This window comes from Diadema antillarum, unplaced genomic scaffold, assembly GCF_040938485.1.
Source record: "Diadema antillarum isolate AM-2024a unplaced genomic scaffold, OU_Dant_1.0 seq00000644_RagTag, whole genome shotgun sequence".
Classification (NCBI taxonomy): domain Eukaryota; kingdom Metazoa; phylum Echinodermata; class Echinoidea; order Diadematoida; family Diadematidae; genus Diadema; species Diadema antillarum.
This window is the reverse complement of record NW_027271558.1, coordinates 341,162-360,526: the sequence shown is the minus strand read 5'-3', so window position 1 is coordinate 360,526 and position 19,365 is coordinate 341,162. Positions and strand designations below refer to the sequence as shown.

General features: G+C 39.7%; 1 protein-coding gene across 1 annotated transcript; it reads right to left on the bottom strand.

Moving 5' to 3' along the window:
- Positions 1-6,652: 6,652 nt before the first annotated feature.
- LOC139736406 (2-oxoglutarate and iron-dependent oxygenase domain-containing protein 2-like) lies at positions 6,653-15,145 on the bottom strand. Its single transcript, XM_071647158.1, has 7 exons — positions 15,001-15,145; positions 13,510-13,563; positions 11,695-11,805; positions 10,851-10,950; positions 10,095-10,219; positions 9,245-9,502; positions 6,653-6,937 (listed from the first exon to the last, which is right to left on the bottom strand). Exons 1-7 carry the CDS (start codon positions 15,124-15,126, stop codon positions 6,653-6,655), a joined length of 1,059 nt encoding a protein of 352 aa, XP_071503259.1. The 5' UTR covers positions 15,127-15,145.
- Between the last annotated feature and the right edge of the window lie 4,220 nt (positions 15,146-19,365).

Below are 19,365 nucleotides of genomic sequence, written 5' to 3'. Positions count from 1 at the left end.
GTGACGTATGCACATGATACGCGTATGCTTTACAACGAACTTATGGTACGCTTTGGTACGCTTTTGGAGCACATCGGGAAGTGATCCACTTTTGGCTCGGTACAGTACGGTACGGTACACTTTAGGAGCGTTCGAACGCTCCTCTAGCGCGGTACGGTACGGTACAGTTCACTTTAGGAGAGCGCTCGAACGCGCCCATAGACATGGAGATTTACCAGTCTCATTGCTACGTCTAACGTGTATACCAGTACAATGAGATTGTAAAGCAGTTTTACTGCTGCCTGCAGCAAATCAACAGACATGGAGATTCACCAGTCTTATGGCTACTTCTAGCAAGTAAACATCACATTTCTAGTTGAGTGAATCTTGTATGTGATGACTCACACATAGGGAGACATTACCTGAAGTGACTTTGATCATAAACTTTTGTTGTTTTCCTGTCACATGCATGCCATACTCTTTCTCTCTTGGCAGGTGACAAGATCATAGTTAATTTGTGTCAGCTAGTTTTATGAACTCACTAGAGCCTGACAGAGAGGTAGATGTACTGTGCATCAGATGAAATCATCTTGTTCCCTTCAGAAAGTTAAATTTAGGGTTTGCAGCCAGTCTCATAGCGTACAGGGCATGTTGGCAGTAATTGTCTCTAAACAGTCGAAGGCTAGTCGTAGGTTTTACCCGATATGATGCTGAAGCAAATTTATGTTTAGAAGAAGAAAAAAAAAAATCAGATTTTCATGCTGGAGTGAGATATTTGCATTGATTTTTAATGATTTACACCATGAACAACCCGGTGGTCTTTCCCTTTAAAGACACTCAGTCGTGGCGAGTGGTTTGTGCGGCACGGAGACGAACGCAACACGCTGCCTCCCCCATTCTGTATCAAATGTAGTGACCCCCGAATGAGAATAGCGCTGGCTCAATGGGTCAGCGAAAATACGGTAGGCTACAAGAGAGCTCCCTGTGCTTATCTCCTAACCCAAAATGGCTGTCCCGAGAGCTTCCGAATGGACGCACACTCTCAGTGCGCATGCGCATGAAGAGAGGCCAAAAGAGCCACGCGTCTTCTGGCCTCTCTCCTCCAATCACCGCAGCTCGCGGTGACAATATTTGTGTATGATGCGTACACACACACGCACACACACACACACACACACACACACGCCGCAGCGTCTTCTGGCCTCTCTCCTCCAATCACCGCAGCTCGCGGTGACAATGTTTGTGTATGATGCGTACACACACACGCACACACACACACTTGTCTCAGTGGTAGCATTGTCCCACACGTTTATGGATATAGCACCGAGTCTGCCATTGCGCAATTGCACGCACAAACTTCGGTCGTTCGGAGTTTACGTACCATTAGGGATGGCGATCGGCTGCCTTTAATTATGGTGTCACATGAGAATGCATGTACCAGGGGATGGTGTCCGGATTGCAGCATGTAATCTTCAACCACACCTGCAGACGCTTCTATTCCTTTTTTCCAGTAACCCTTGCCCTGCGGGAATATTACAATCTCATAGACTTATACTACAGGAGCCAAGAGGTTCCCATTTGCTGTGTTCAATATGTTGGCATCTCCATCTAGTATAAACCATGTTTAAATGAAATAGCAGATTGAAATAAAAAATGATAGGAAAAACTGTTATCATTGTGACACTTCTGTGGCAAATGAAAGCTGCTTTCAGGACACCCTGCATTGAGTCAGATTTTAATGTTCTGATTTTGACCACAAAGTGCAATACCTCCGATCAAGAAACTTTTGTCATTGCACCCATTGTCTTGGAATCAAAAAGCGACAGATATTTGTACATTTACATGTCCATATTGATTTGGTTAAATTGTTTAGCTTGCAAGCAATCATATCCTGTGATATCAGTCCAATTCTGTATAACTCTCACTAAACCAGTGTTCAAACGCAAATTGATTTGAGGCTATACTCATGATGCCATGTTGATATCTTTATATCAGAATAGCACATGCTGTGTACATCCTTTTAACTACAAAGAGGTCAGTAACATTGTCATACACAGCATGGTATAGATAGTCCATGAGCAGGTTGCTGCTCTATGTGTCTTAGATTGTGCTCAGACCTGAAGAGATGTACAAATATGACCCGCCATGTCAAAAGGATCCAATAGTTGCTGACTGCTGAGCAGAGAAAATTGAGTTTGAAGTCAGATCATCAGATTCCATCAAAATCATCAAATTTCTGTTTTGGCATTACTTGTGCATTTTGTAGTCTATCATCTACTGAAATTTTGAATCTTAATGATCAAAGGAAAGGCAAAAAATTTGCCTTTTTCTGGGCCACGATTTTTCTTAGACTCCGCCCCTAGCAATGAGGGAGTGATCTCATTGCTCAGTGGGTGGCATCCTGGTTACTGATTAGTCATGCGTAAACCGCTGGCGTAAGCTTGAATGAACATTGTGGAGGTTGCTAGGAGTGTACCTTCTATTGTCAAGAGGTGAAAATTGTCATACCTCCCTTAGATCACTATTGCATTGGAAGGAAAACTTTGAAGGTGGTTTTCTTGCAACACTGATTTTCCAGACCACTCAACATGCTCTCATAAAATCATCGATATCTCCACAACTGATTCATTTTATGAGTCGTGTTATATATGAAATTAAAGTGGAAGAGTAAGGAAGTAATGCCATGTCATTTTCAGAAGATAAACCTTCCCCGACTTTCGGATCCTTTTGAGTTTTGTTGTAGCAGGTCACAAAAAAAAACTTCTAGCCATTTCTCGAATGTCTTTTTATTTTCTCCTTTGTCAAGGACTGTTAGTATACCATAATGTAGCAATGCGGAGAACTCTAGGCTTTGACTTACAATACATTCTTTGCTTCCCATTTTAATATAAAATACAAGGCATTAACAGCAGTATCCAGGAGCCATGCGGGAGCACCAAATGATAGATATAACCTACCAATAGTTTCATATTGAATCACAAACAAATATCTATGTGCCTTTTTGTGTGTGTTCATAGAACTTCATACCTGCTGGAACAATTTACCCCATCAGTTACTGTAGGTGTGTGTGTGTGGGATTGTTACTGCATTGCTTAGCAAATGTATGAATGGCTAGGAAATCTTCAAATTGGCTACGGTGTGAAAGGGTTCAGAATCTTTCATACAGTCTGTAACCCCATTTTCTTATCAAGTGTTGACACCTTTTAGCGAAAATTCATTCTGGAATTATTATACAGTTTTGGGAGGCTTGTGAAGCCTGTGGCAAAAGGCAGTTAATGTTTAAACTGCAAAATGATTGATAGTGAAAAATTGATCAGTAGGACTCAATAAAAGAACAATAAGTATGAAAGGTTCAATGATGCCTGTTGAAAGCCTTTTGTTGATATGCCTTATGGACCCAAGACTGTCTCAAAACAATTCAGTAGAGAGGATGACTTCCATGGGTTTTTGAACCTCATATTGCAGTTAGCTTTTGCTCTGTAGTAAGTAAGTACAGTACTGCATGTCACATGTATCAATCAGCAGACTTCATACAATGGAATGGCATGTATGTATTGAGTGTGGCAATAAAGCAGATACACGGATGATCAGAGGAATACATGTATCTTGGTGATTTACAAATTCAGTTTCAGTGATAGAGAGCAATCTGTGGTGTGTTTTTCCTGGTGTATGCATTGTACATGTACTACGATGCACTCCCCTTATAATCAACACGAATTGTAACGCAACTCCCATTACAGCAAAGTAAAATTTTTGGTCCCAAATTCATTATCTATATATCTTTATTTACTTTCTTTGTTCGGTTATAATAATGAAGTTTCACTGTAACAATTGAAAACTGCCAGTCCTGAGGACTTCATTATAACAGGAGTCACTTGTACATTGTAGTGCTCAGAGTGTGCATGTATTTTATTCAAGTTACATATCAAACTGAACAAATTGTGTAAATTGAGTCAAAGGTGAGTAGAGAAGAGACATTGGTGAATGACTTTGCATGCAGATGTGAAACATTCTCAGAAGCATACAAGCAACCTCCAAGGGGCTTTATGGGGGTTTATCAAGTGTTCATACACGTATTAAAAAATACCTGCACTTTACTATTGTTTTAATTTGAATGCACGTTCAGACATACATATTTGAATTTTCAGGCGAACCACCTAATCATTTCTGACTGTTTTTCCTAAAAGATTTTTATTCCTGTTTGTAGTAATCAAGATTTTAAGTACAGTGCATTGAATTTCCAGACAAACTGACCACTCTGCAAATAAACACACACACACGCACATACACATGCACACACACACATGCACACACACTAACAAACAGGTAAACTGAACACACATTACCCAATCATTCTTTCGAGTAAATTGTTATTGCAGTTTTCAGTACATACATGTAAGAGAAAATTCATACCATTATTTGTGAAAATATATATTACTTTTATATATCAACATCTTTTACATAGATACTATGCTGTACTTTACAATATTCTCCGAAACATTTACCAACATGAAAAGAAACATTGCTACATAGGCTAATCAACCCTACAAATGTAAAAGTTTCATTTGAGGAAAACCAACTGTTCCATTTTTTCCATCACAAAAGTTCTCGTGAATCTTAACAATATGAATCAGCAGAGTCAAAATGAAAATATGAAGATCATGCCAAACATGAATGTGGGACTAGTGCCATTATACAATATAATTTGGTGATAAAAGACAATACACATACAATGTACTAAGTACTTACTTCAGTGGCGGATCCGGAGGGAGTGCACCAAGCGCAAGCCCTCTTTAGTTTTGGTTAAAACAAAAGAAATGAAAAGGAAAAAAATGGGTGGGCATTTGCCCCCCCAACCTTAATTTTGTAAAGGCGCCTCCCCTTTACGGAATTCCTGGATCTGCCCATGTAGTTTATATATGCACATACTTCCTTTATAAATATTTTTTTTCTTACCAATGCCCTATTTGCACATATTTTAATGGAAGACTTGCCTCACATGATTCTGAAAGAAATGTGATGTAAAGTTTTGGAACATTATCTTTTGCTTCCCTGAAACTCAGTCTTTACTTGTGAGACTACAGTTGGCATTCAAAGCCAAGGATGATAGAATTCAGGGATTTAAATCAGAACCACACTGCTCGCCAATATTCAACCATGACCAGAAGTGAAGGCAGATCAACTAAAATTCCTTCACACTAATCAAAATTTGCTGCTTTATAAATGTGTTTGATTCTTTGAAATACTGCTAACTGCCACTACTTGAAACCTTTTAAAAGTACATCCCATCCTTGAAAACAATAGGAAATATCAGTATCAGATAACTGATTTGATTGAAATATGTATTTGTTGCATCGTAAACCATCCACATTTATTTTTTTGACACCCCCAGAATGAAAATCTGTTGTGGTATGGAATTAACTTGACATAAACCACAATACAGGAAACTGTAGCAATAGTGGCCCTACATATTAACACTATATGTTAACTACCAGTACAAAATTGTACAAGAGCAATTAGCATTGTGACAATGAGTTACTTGAACATATGGAATAAAAAGAAGGATGGTACAAAAGCTGATAATGACACGGAAGTAAAGCTGAGTTGTTTCATCGAAAATATAATCGATTTAATATCTACTGTACTGTATACCACAACTGCCCTTTGGCACTTTGATAATCAGTTCCTGTACCCAAATTCACTGATACATGGAGGAGACCTTTTTAAAGTGTTTGTCTATGTGCTGGAAGGATACAGATACATGTATTGCAAATTCAAAAAACTCTTCTTTAAATGTGAGTTTTTTGGTCATAGCTTTATTTTTATGACAATGATACATGACCTAACATGGGCCAGTTAATGACTTCTTGTATAAGCAATAGCAATCTTTGCTTTGATGAGAAATCAGATCACTCGGGCTCCAAGTACAGACCATTCTTACAGGCAATATGAGTCACACTGATTGCTTCTAGCTGTCCCCACAATATGTGGGAAGTAACATGAAAATTGAAACCAGCTTTAAAGAAGTTTAACCAAACTTGCACATTTAGAATGCAGTAAGAATTACTCATAGGCAGTATTTAATGTACAGTGCACTCCCGTAATAACAAACACAGTTATAATGAAATTCTGGTTACAACGAAATAAAAATTCTGGCTGCAGCACTATCCAATTTTGATATAATGAAAGAAAACTGCCAGTCCCAAGGACTTCGTTATAGCGGGAGTCCACTGTATTACCACACCAACCAGAGGCTGTGTGAACAGCAAGCTCTGAACTCTCCTAACTCTCCAGTGCACTACAGCACACTAGATGGGGGAGCACAGGAGCAAACATGGAAGAGGTACCGGTATCAGTATTGTGTAACCACCCACTGTAAAAGTTGATATTTTCACGACTAAGTTTTCTCGCTCAGCAGGGTATAGAGTTTCATTTGTTATTAATTCATCGAAATCAAGACTTCAACTACTGGAACATATGATAAGCAAAAATATTCGCTTGCTTTTATTTTCGCGCTAGTTTCTGGTGGTGCGAAATGTGCGAAAATTTCCACTTTTACAGTATATATGAAGATTGCACAGCCTTAGCCAGCCTTAAACGAATGCCCAACAGCCAACTTTGAGTAAGCCACATTAAACACAGCCTCACATCAGCTTGTAAAGATTGACAGCAGTCAGAGAGTCACGCACATGTCAACAGTCTCTGGACTTGATCTCCTGGCTGGCCTTCCATCAGACGTGAACCCATCACCATACCCAATACTCTCAACCAGCTCAGGCTCCTCGTCACACATGGGGCAAAGCGCATTCCGTTGCCGTGACGACCGCATCCATATAATGAGGTTGTAGCGCTCCCCGTCACTGATGGGCATTGCTCCATGCATGTGTTGGCCACGGTGCAGAAGACCAAAGGTCCTTTTGTGCTGGAATCTTGTGTACTTCACACCATCTCTGGGAATCTACAACATTGGGTAAGATGCAGTCAACAAATAATGAAAGATGGCTAGCAAGTTTTCTGTTGGATATTGAAAATACATGTAATATTCATCTCTGAAATACAACTGTATGATCCTCATATTTTATCATTCCCTCCAAATAACACTAGTCTTGCATGAATGATATCTGTATCTGCTCTTATGAGACATTAAACTAGAAATGTCGCTTTGGCGACTGGTATGCCTCCGCCATAATGCATGATTTTCCCAATAGGTCTAGATAGTACATGTGGACAATGTGTGATTACATTTTCACAAAATTGGCGAAATATTGAAATGACAAGTTTGTCACAAATGTGTTGAATGTTCACCTTCCTTGACCTAGGTTTAATTGGATGAATAGGAGAGCATGTAACTAGGGATTTAAGGACTTTAACTCGACTTTGACCCATTCATACATTTAGGCATTGAGTAATTTTCAAGGTACAGGTGTGGAGAAAAAGTGCAATTTCTGAATTGAATAGTAAATTGTTACCATTTTCATCTGGCCCTTGACCCTAAAATTCATAAGATAATCACTTTCAGGTAGAACATGCATAATATGTACTAAGTTTCAAGATAACTTGAGCCACTTCCGAGATATGGACGAAAAAGTTAGTTCAGCACTTTCACTTGATCTTTGACCTTTTGACCTTTGAGGCAAAAAAAGAAGAAAAAAAAAACTTTCCAGAGAATTTCTATTAGGTTACACATGTATGCATGTATACACCAAGTGTAAAAAAAAAATAACCCTGCTGGCATTGCATGATAAGAGGGAAATAGTAAAATTTTGAAGTGTTGCACTTGACCTTTGACCCCTGACCTTTGACCTCATGAACCCCACATTCTCTAGATAATCACTTCCAGTCAGTATATGTATATACTCTGTTCCATGAAGATACCTTGAACAATTTTCCAAGGTATGGAGAAAAAAAAAGAAGTTTTAATATTTTTACTTGACCTTTTGACCTTTGACCTCATGACCCAAACTTTTACCAGAGAATCTTAATTGGGTAATACATGTATACACTAAGTTTCAAGAGAATATCTTCAGACATTCAATAGATATGGTGGAAATAGTGAAATTTTATGTATTTGACCCTGACCTTTTGACCTTTGACCTTTGACCTCATGACCCAAACTTTCACCAGAGAATCTTAATTGGGTAATACATGTATACACTAAGTTTCAAGAAAATATCTTCAGGCATTCAATAGATGTGGTGGAAATAGTGAAATTTTATGTATTTGACCTTGACCTTTTGACCTTTGACATTGAGCATGTGCACCCAAAAGTTGATAGGCACAACTTCACCCCCTAATACACATACATGCCAAGTTTCATTAGGATACCTCAACAGGTTTTGATAGTTACCTTGTCCACAAAATTCATTACGGACGGACGGAAGGACGGACGGACGGACGGAAGGACGGACGGACGGACGGAAGGACGGACGGAAGGACGGACGGACGGACGGACAACCCGAAAACATAATGCCTCCGGCACCACTTCGTGGCGGAGGCATAAAAAAACATGTTTTACATGCACACAAATACACACTGTCTGTGGTTTTATGAATGCATTGACTGTGAAAGTGAAAATTTTCCCGCATTTTGCTGCTCCAGAAGCTAGCACAAAATAACAGCACACAAGTATTTTTGTATGCCATATGTTCCAGTAATTATTCTACTGACTTCGCACAATTACAAACATGCGAAATTCATCTTCCCAGCCCAGCGTAAAATACTACTCGCACAAAAATAACCACTTTTACAGCATGTTACTGAACAAATGCAGGCACCAGTAAGCTTACTTGTAGCAGTCAGCTTAGGAATTTAATTCATACATATAGGTGAGACATCATGCAATGAGTGAAACCAGATTTATACGCATATCTTAAACATAATCTACACAGGGAGAAATCATAAGGATAATCAATCTGGAAATGCATCCTTTGATGAATTATTGTATACACTATATAATAGTGAGTCTAATATTTTGAGAATTGGGACTTCTTGACAATTTTGTGATTGGTTAAATTCAAGATCATAGAGTACAGTACTGAACAGAGAAATATATGCATGCACATCAATTCAGATCAGGGATCAGAATGAATAATTCTGTGTTTCTAAATTTGCAAATACCACCTAACTTGTGAAATTCACAAAAATAAAAACCTCGCTAAATATTTGGCGTATACAGTAAATGCATTAAAACACTGAACTATTTGACATTAGAGTATGTTCGTGAATTGTGTTGGCTACATATTAAAGGCATGATCCATGTTTGTACCTGTCTCATATCTCCAAAGTACAGCTCCCCATCACTGAACTCTTTCCCCAAACTGACATTGATTGTCACCTCTGCGTTGTCATAGTGATAGTTGAGGTCCACATCCTCTCCCAGTTTGTACTTCACGACAAAGGCCCGATGAGAGTCCAGCGCATCTCCCCCAACATCCGGATAGAGTAAGGTCGTCAGGGGCAACAGGTATTCCGTCCTCAGGGGATCCAGGAAGTTCTCATCAAAGCCAAGCTCCTTTAGGAGAACCTGATTGAAATGAGATGAGATGAGATGATTTAATCCCTTGCAAGCTTTGGCACCACACAAAACATACAACGGTTTCACTCATCACCTGGTACAATGATCATCACATCAAGTAGCACCAGGCATTCACAGTAGCACAGCATCAACAGCAGATTAAGGATTAAGCTTGAAGCTTTCTTAGTTGAAACATCATAAATGGGAGAAACTAGATTGGGTGCACCTCAAAATGGAAATTTATTGTGTGAAATAAATGAAACAGGTCAATGTATTACACTTGGTGTATACAATGTAGGAAAAACACATAACACATAAAGAAAATTACAGAAAATATGACTGCTACGTTCTTTCTTACTCCTAAACATGAAACTTGTGCTTCACATTAGGTATTTAGATGCTCCAGGTTTTCTATATAACTTTCAAATCAAAAAGGCCAGGTAAACAATGTCTGCACTCACTCTCCTTAGATAAGAGAAAAATTGCAGGTATGCAATATTCTAACCCTTCAGCACCATGCTGTACCAGCACAAATTAAACCAAATGAGTTTTCTATTAACTCAATGTTAACCAGACTGGAAAACAGAGAGGTTGAACTCACTCCATAATTGTTCATGGTGTTTGGTCTTCCTTTGGGTAGTGGGGACGCTTCAAAGTGGGCAATCTCCTCCACAAAGAGGTCACAAAACTCACCGGTGAAAACTGGGAATGAGAAGACTCTACTCCCTAAACAAAGACACAGTGAAAGAAGGCATAAGAGTCATTCAGCTAAGGGACAAGATGTAAAGATGTTACATGTCATATATCAACACTTCACTAGAAGACTCTACCTCTGTATATCACACATAGCATAAATGTATAGGTTAGTCATATACCAGACAGCAATTGGACAAACATGATAATATGATGGTGGGCCATTTGAAAGTTTTCCTGTGGCTAAAACATACTGTATCTGGAGGAAGACATTTCATCTTCATTTGGAAAAAAACAAAAAAACAAACAAAAACAATGAGGTATACACAGAGAGCAGTGTAACAAGGTTATTGTAGGGCATGACTTTGGGTACACGCTGCACACACAAGTGCAAAAGACACTGAAGCTATGAAGAGTTTGTGCACAGGTCTACCTTTGGACTTGTTAAGAATGTGCTAGGGTTAGACACCCTTCCACAACCCCCTCCCCCGGTCACTTTGCTCCCTTGCACAGCAGTGTCTCACTTCAAATTCTCACTCAAGGTTGGTCTCAATAGTCAGACTTGTACATCATTTCTGCTTGCACCATTCACAGCTGGAATACATGTACAATGTATATGCAGGCCCGGCTAAATGCCTTTCTTTCAAATAACAATGAAGCTAACCTTCTTCTTTTGTTAACTTTTCAGCCAGTCCTTCCGCTGTGGCACCATGGGTCTTGCAGTAATCTACAATCTTCAAAAACTCACCAGAAAAGTAGGAATCCTGGAAACAGAGATCAAACATCAAGCAATCAGCTTTCATTCCAAGGTGCAAAGTCAATTAAACAAAGAATAAATCTGTTTACATTGTCATCAAAAAAGAAAATGTCGACGTTTCCATCATTAACAAAAAAAAAAAATAATCAGTAGGTTTTGAAGGGACCTGTTGTCATTCAGAAGAATGCTGGCACTGGAAAGATATCAGCAGTATTTCTTTCAGGACAAAGATGTGATTGATATTGTTTCTACATCAAGCTGAACAACTAAATGAAGAAATCATTCCGAATAATAGTAAATTTCCGAAAAATCACAGCTACTAGAATGCCAAATGATATGTAGTAGGCTAAAGAAATATTGCCTAAATATTATCAGGGTAGAGCAAGCATGCAATTTTTGCAAGTTCAAGTTGTTTTTATTGTTTCATGAAACAAGACCCAAACATGAGATTTAAAGGCATAATTTACCATTTGCAAATTAAACAAAAACATAGCAGTAGTGCTTTAAAATAGTTCTAAAATGTGAGTTAGGGATGGAAACAACCGCTAGTTTATTGCAAAAAACACCGATATCTCCATAAATGCTTTACCCTTTTGTGATACAACAGACCGACACATATGCATCAAATGTGATATCTTGTACATTTCTGAAATCACTTCTCCCAAAGGTAAACTGGACCTTTACCATCTTGCTTTAATACAGCACACCATTTTCCTCCCAGTTAGTTTCTGTTTGTTTGAAAGAAGCTCACCCTTAGCGTGTAGATTTGGGGATGAAGAGACTTGTATCCAGCTGATATTTTCTCTGTCCTGTCCAGACATTGTCTGCCAAGATTTCTTCTCCTCTCTACCTCAGCCTTCACCTAAACCAATTTGCAGTGATCAGAAATACACAACTCGGTGTCATCAGTACACAATTTTCTAGTATTCAGTAAAGCATGAGATGTTAACACAGTGGCAATATAAATTCAAATTCTAGTATGCATCAATCATCATTGTGTATAACCAAATGAAAACAAGACAGCAAATATATAACTGTGTTACAATAACAAACTAATGAACCACAGTAACTTTAGATATACAAACACACACACAAAAAAAAAAAGACTCAGCCTCTTAACCCTAATCCCACCAGGTTTTTTGAGGGACTTGAAACCACCGGGGAGCCTTTCTGGCCCCCCTTCAGATCTCGGTCGTGGATCGCGCGATCCTCACAAAAATTTGCACTAAGGTAGAGGCCAATGTAATCTACAAGACTGTATACACTTGTAGTTAGATTTTTCAAATTTTTTATTTATGTACTTTATATTAATTAATTTATGCTAATTTATGAACAAATATATATATTTTTTTGCCTATAAATAAAAAAATAAAGCTCCAAGACTTTTTTGAAGCAAAAATTCGGCTTCATAATTATTTCCTATGTATTTCATATTGAATTTCTAATTATTTGTTTTTTTACTTTTTGTGGAGTTTTTTCATCAAAATTTGTCGCAGAAACTTTTTAAAGCATAATCAGGCTAAAATAAATCATTACCACCAATTGAAAGTAAAAACATTTTTTTTTTATGAATTAATTGCAAAAACACAATTTGCATTGGATTTGTACACAAAATCATGTTTTTGAGCAATTTTTGGGGTCTACAAATTTTTTTCAAAGGGGCGTGGCTTCAAAACGGTATGCCCAGGAGCGACAAATTTGGTCTCAAAAGTTGTGTGATACTTGAAAGAAAAAAGTCACAAAATGTCGCGGTGAAAGCATCACGCGTTGCGGAATATCAATCACCTGAAACATCGGGGGGGGGGGGGGCATTGAATAGGGTTATGTACTAGTTTGGGTCTGATAGATGAATGACATAATTGACAAGACTTCACTTGAGACTGATGTAATTTGAAATAAACTGATCTTAAAAACAAATTTCAAAGTTTTTGTCTTGCTTTCAAACTTACTGACTGATACAAACTTGACTGTGCATCATAAAACCAAAATGTTACTTTTTTTCCAAGTTAATTACATGTACTTTTCCACAGGGCATGTTATCTTTGAAAAAAAAAGATGAGTGAGGAACATCCATTTGTATTGATGTATGAGTTATGCATCATTTTAAAGCTAGACAGTCTGCCCTTTAAAAATCTAGCCATAATTCCAAATCAATGTCTGGTGACTTTTGTTTGTTTGTTGGTGGTGGTGGTACTGGTGGTGATGGTGATTTGTGATGCAGGAGGTCACACACAAACACAGGTTCATAACATACATGATGGAATACCAGAATTTGAAACAGATTTTGATCATTTCAGCATGCAAAGCATGCAATACATAAAGATACAAACAAATTATATAATTGCCACAACAAAGAAGATGAAAACACACCAACAAAACATCAAATGAGTCCTAGTCATGAACAACACTTGTCCAGACCATACTAGGCAAATGCAAACCTATAAGACCATGCCTACGGTAGCACTAGATCACAGCACAAATCAACAGAGATAATATGCAGCTTCCAACTATGAAAACTTTTCAGTTTGATGTGGATCACATAAATCATGCTTTAAATTCTGAATACCTGGCAGAGTACAGTTGGTAGCTCTTCATCTGTGCATCCTTTGTTCTCCAAAGTCTGTGTGAAAGTAGTCACAATAGTGAAGTGAAATGACTTTGAAAAGACTTTAAACCCGTTGAGGACGGACTGACTTTGCTACAACATGCATTTCCCACAGACCCCTGCCTGCCTGAGTAGACTGGCCTCATCGTAGGCCGGTAATAATATCTGTCATACAGCATCACCCAGTTCACCAATCTAAATATTGGCATACTACCACACATTGAGCATCAAACACAGCCTTTTTCATTTGTTATCTCTACGGCAGTGTAGAAAAATCTCTTGCCTAACTGTTTAGTGTTACTCTGTAACCTGAAGTTGAATTATGCCATGGTCACGTCACTGTCCCATCCCATCCCAGTTTATTTTGGAAAGAGCTGCTTCAGGGATTATCTCGCCAAGGTTCAAGGTCCATCTAACATTAGACAGTGCGTTCATCCTCGACCATTTGAGGGCAGCACTTTATCGGAAGAAGAAGAAGAAGAAGATGAGTAAATTCAAAATAAAGACAAAAACAAAACACCAACATCAACAATACTAGCCCGACCAGACGCTGTTAAAGTTACGCTGTAGTACCTACGTACAGCGACTGGGCTGTGTATAGTTACAACAATACCTAACCAGTCGCTAGTCAACTGTACAGCTGTCACCACATGACTCACGAGTCTTACTCGTCTCTAACCAATTAGGTAGAATTAGAACCAGCGACAGTCTACTCTACTTTGTTTGTTTGTTCATTTTCCATCTGAGAAGATGGTTGGATAGCCCATATTCAGCTACATTAAGCTGGTCTTGCATGGGGTCCAGTTGGATGTGAGGTGGGACCACTTCACCGGGTTAAACACCCTGCTTCTTCTTCTGGCAAGTTCTGCTCTTTGCGATGAATGAATGAAGCGGGATCTTTTAGTTAACTTACGTGCACGAGTTGTTACTCTCTCATACACGGGACCTCCATTTTATGTCCTATCCGAGGGACAGAGCTGAGTGTTTTGCCTCTTGCCAGAGGGGACGGTATGCTTACACTGTCACACAACATTGCTCAGTCCAGACTCGCAGGGTTCGAACCCGGGCCGCGTGATCGTGATCTTGAGGCAGACACAAGCTATAGCATACCGCGCTACCGACTGAGCCAACTCACTACAGCCCTAAATAAAAGGCCTACTCTGGTAATAGGACATCCCAACTAACACGAACTGTAAGTAACAGCATTCCACATGCTGCAGCAATATGTATTGTTAGACCTTTGCATCCAGATGCGGCGTTTCCATTGCATTACATCACATCAATTGTCACAAATGCCAAAAAGTAAACGTGTAGCTAGTCCCCTCACACAATAATGCGCGAGTGGGACTACACTACTCCAGTTATACTGTACCCAATGCCAATGGGACACACACGTAACGTTACACGGCACGGTAAAAGAAAAAAAGAGTCTAACAAAAGTTGTTCTCCCACCTTACTCCAAGTATCCATGAATAGATCATCATCACCAAAATACGTGACATGCTGTTTGAACTTTTTGAGAAAAATGTTGTGAGTAAAAAAGCACCCACAAACGAAAAATCGCTTGGCAGCACTCATTATTTTGAAGTTCCGATAACCATTGATATGACGTCCACTCCATATCCATCGCAGGCATGCGCAGGGCTAGCTGTCCGCCGCGCGCGCCGGCTCGCGATGAGGCTAGGCGCGCGTGGGCATGGGTCGGAGGCACAGTTCTGTGGTCGAAGGATGTAAACAAGTTGGTGATCATGACATGTACACGTGCACGTGTTTGTATACAGGTGTATTTTACAGGTGCTAGGCTAGGTGGTGCAGCTCAAACCGCTCAACGGACGATAGTATCTGTCCGTACCCTAACCCCGTCGCGGGGCGCTGTAACTCAGTAACAGCCCTTTACGGTACGTATTTGTCCGTATGGGGTCGCTGCTGCGGTTATCCGTACCCGTACCTGGTCATTTCAAAAGGAGAGTACAAGACGGCTATGTCATGATAGGAACCATGTGGCAGATGATCACCGGATTGCGTAAGACGTAGACAATGTACAAATGATGTGTAGTTCTATTTTCTAAATCTTAATTTAGAAGGTTTGACTGAATGAATACTGCAACTTTGCAATGTTTATGATATGTGATGTCGCGACTAATTACACTTCACGACTTGTGTCAGGTGTGTGTACAGCGACAGGGCTGTCCGTGTATCTAGTTAAAGGGAAGATAAACCCCAAGAGCAATGTGGATTGAGTGAAAGCAGCAACATTCGTAGAACACATCAGTGAAAGTTTGAAGAAAATCGGACAATCGATGCAAAAGTTATGAATTTTTAAAGTTTTGATGTTGGAACCGCTGGGTGAGGAGACTACCAGAGGTTATGACGTATGAGTGGACAACAATACCAAGAAAATATAAAGAAAATTCTGCAAAAATCCATTTTTCATGAAAATTACAAATTCCATCGACTTGATATTGACATATATGTTCAGGGTAGCAATTATTCCCCCTGCTTTCTGAAAGCGGTTGGTCCATTGCTCTTGCATGATTCTAGAAAAGTGAATTTTTGTTGAATTTCCTTTATATTTTCTTTGTATTGTTGTCCACTCATACGTCATATCCTCTAGTAGTCTCCTCACCCAGCGGTTCCAACACCAAAACTTTAAAAATTCATAACTTTTGCATCGATTGTCCAATTTTCTTTCACTGATGCGTTCTACTAATGTTGCTGCTTTCACTCAATCCACATTGTTCTTTGGGTTTACCTTCCCTTTAATGATATGCTAGAAACTATACACAGCCCTGTCGCTGTACACAGTGGCCCGTATTCTACTGTAGACCAAGGTTTAAACCCATTTTAGACTCACCTATGGTTTAGCTAGACCCGAGGTTTAATTTTGTATTCTGCTAGCGAGGTTTAGTTAAACCCAAGTCTATTTCGGGTTTACATTAAACCCGAAATAGTCTTGGGTCAAGCCACCATGGTGCCCTCTATGGAAGAAGAAATTCTCCCTCTCTAAGTACTTTTCTCTCCACAAATCCACTTCAATTTATTATTGGCAGTGTATCAGCCACATGAGCGTGACTTTCTTGGATTTTGAATAGTTTTTACGGGTATTTATGTCGAATAAGGGCATGCTGTATTTTTGCTTGCGACGACTCGTGAAGCACTGTGCATATACTGTACAGTTTGTGTACGTGTGCGACGCACATCACAGGATACATGGTAAGCGTATAGCGTAGCGCTTATTCTTGGCTAGCTAGCTTTGAATACTCGGTACCAGCAGATCCATCGCGCCGCGCCGGCCGGCGGCACGGTTGCTGTGTGCGCTGGATGGGACATGGCTTTTTATGTCGATTGAATCGTGAATTCGGAATGGACTGGCAATTGATCAAACCAGGACTTTGAGGTAGGAAATTGAATAAAAGCTTTTCTCTTAAGATTGTCAGTTAATAAAAATGGAAACCATTCTAAAATTTAGAAATAGATCTAGATCTACTATCAACCCTGTCTCGATATTAGAAGTAACGTTAGGGGGCCTAAATTTAACGTTAGATTTTACCTACCGACTGTACCGTACCACACTTCTACCTAACTTTTAATAGATCTAACGTTAGTCCTAACGTTACAATAATGTACTCTAGCTATTCGAATAGGTTCTACTAACGTTAGTAGGGCCCTACTCCTACTAGTACTAACTAGTCCTAACGTTAGTCCTACGATCGATCTAGGTTCTCGATCTAACAGTTAGTCTATCTATGCCAAATCGACCTCATTATAAGGCTCTACCCTCTAGTCTTACATTGAGTTCTTGGTCTAGTCTTCAGGTTATTTTCATCGTAAAGCTTATCTAGACTAACGTATTACTGTAGTACAGGTAGTAGACGTAGTAGCCCCGGAGACCGCGCCGCCAGGCGCGGTCCTGGCAGCTTCCCCCCAGTTTCGCTAATGTGAGAGCTCCCCTATTCTGTGTGCTTGTGCGAGTGATTGTGAATTCTGTGAACATCGGTGAGCTGCTTATAAGACATCATTTTGTGCATCACAAGCAATGAAATGCCTCAAACAGTCGCCGATGATAGTCATTTAGGTTTCATCGACCCATGGAAGTATTCCTAGTAGTTTCTGTTGAAAATTTAAGGAAATATAGCGCCGCAAAGGCACCCGTTTGTTCAACATGAAGATCTGAAATGGGAGCACAGCGCAGCCGCCACACGCAAGCCGCCACACGGAGTGTGGCGGCTGTCGCAGTTAATATAGACGTAGTAGTAGGCGTATCTCGTGTGTACTCGCGTGTGGCCGGCAAGCTAGCTGCTGTATCCAGCCAGCCACTCGTTTTGTGCCATTGGCATTGATCTGTGTGCTGGTACCCTTACCAGTCATCGTTAGACTCGATTTAAACTCGAAATAAACCTCCTCCAGGGTAGGTTTAATTTAAACCCAATTTAGACCACAGCTGGACTTAGTAGAATACAAATTAAACCTGGGTTTAAACCTGGGTCTAAACTGGTGGTTTAAACTCAGGTTTAAACCCCAAAAACCCACTTTAGACCCAGGCGTGGGTTTAAACTCGGGTCTAAGTTTTTAGCAGAATACGGGCCAGTAAGGCGTCTGGTCGGGCTAATGTCCAGTAATGATATGCATGCTTTATCTACACACAAACTGCATTGCACTGTTTTATTCAGATAACGGTATAGAAAGATAGGTAGATTGTTAAAACATTTTAAAACCAGAGACTCCAACCCCAAGCACCTTCTGATCTGGAGTGGAGATTCTCCCGCCCGACACCTCAGCAAACGGGAGACTCCATGTTGATGTGTGCGAAGTGCGAAGTTCCTATGGTTCTGCGAATCTGATGTTCTCTGGTCTGGTGCTATCTAAGGCTTATTTTTTCAACATACGATAGCAATAAGTAAAGAAATCCTTTCCACCGGGAGACACAGAGCCAGGGCGGGAGAAATCAAATCTCAAGCGGGAGAACGGGAGATTTTGCAAAAATGGGCTTTCGGCGGGAGATCTCCCGTCAAAAACGGGAGAGTTGGAGTCTCTGTAAAACTAGAGACTAACAATTTAGAGTAAATTTTAGGCCAAACACAAAATTACAGGCTGGTCTTCTACTGACACGATCAGATGTTCCGTTCAGCTCAAGTGGCTGAGACTAAATAAATGGTTAGAGTAGAGTCTGTATACTATACTAACGCGTTTACTGTTACTGTTCAAGATGACCGTTGCTGAAGATTTGATGTTATCAACAAAAAAAAAAAAACATGTAGAATTCACATACCGACTGGTACACGTATCAGTATTTGTTCTATCTAATCGCAATCTGGCAGCATCACATTAATTGGACCATTTCAATCTTGGTTAGAGGAGGTGAGATATCTATAATGCTTTGGTGAGAGTCGGGAACTGAAGGAGAATACAGCTGTATAATAGACCATTAACTGTTAGATTTCTACTATGAGGACGCGAGTAGGAGTAGAGCTCTAGCGCTCTAAAGTATGTGTATAAGATTCTAGATCTAGGGTGAAAATACACGAGATGGTGGACTGCACTTGGAAGAAGAAATTTACTTGGCAATAATTGATTGGCAGACAGGTCTAGTAAGTAGTATTAAGTCTGCTGATCCTTAATTCTATTGTTTATGTCAGGAGGAGGGCATTAATTTCCTCAGACAGAGTTTAAATTCAAATTTAAAAAGGAAGCTATCAAGTCGAGATTCCCACTACACGCTAACACTAACAGAGCAGTTAGAGTTGCACAAATGCTGAGAGAGCTCCAATCAATGGCAGTCTCCTTGATCCATGAATGTCGAGTCCACGGCGAGGTCAC

Excerpts from the sequence above, each read along its gene's own strand:
- LOC139736406 (XM_071647158.1), bottom strand. The coding sequence starts at position 15,126 with ATGAGTGCTGCCAAGCGATTTTTCGTTTGTGGGTGCTTTTTTACTCAC. Across the intron at positions 11,806-13,509 it reads TACCAACTGTACTCTGCCAG|GTGAAGGCTGAGGTAGAGAG; the intron begins GTATTCAGAATT and ends AAATTGGTTTAG. Across the intron at positions 10,220-10,850 it reads AAAGTTAACAAAAGAAGAAG|GGAGTAGAGTCTTCTCATTC; the intron begins GTTAGCTTCATT and ends GTCTTTGTTTAG.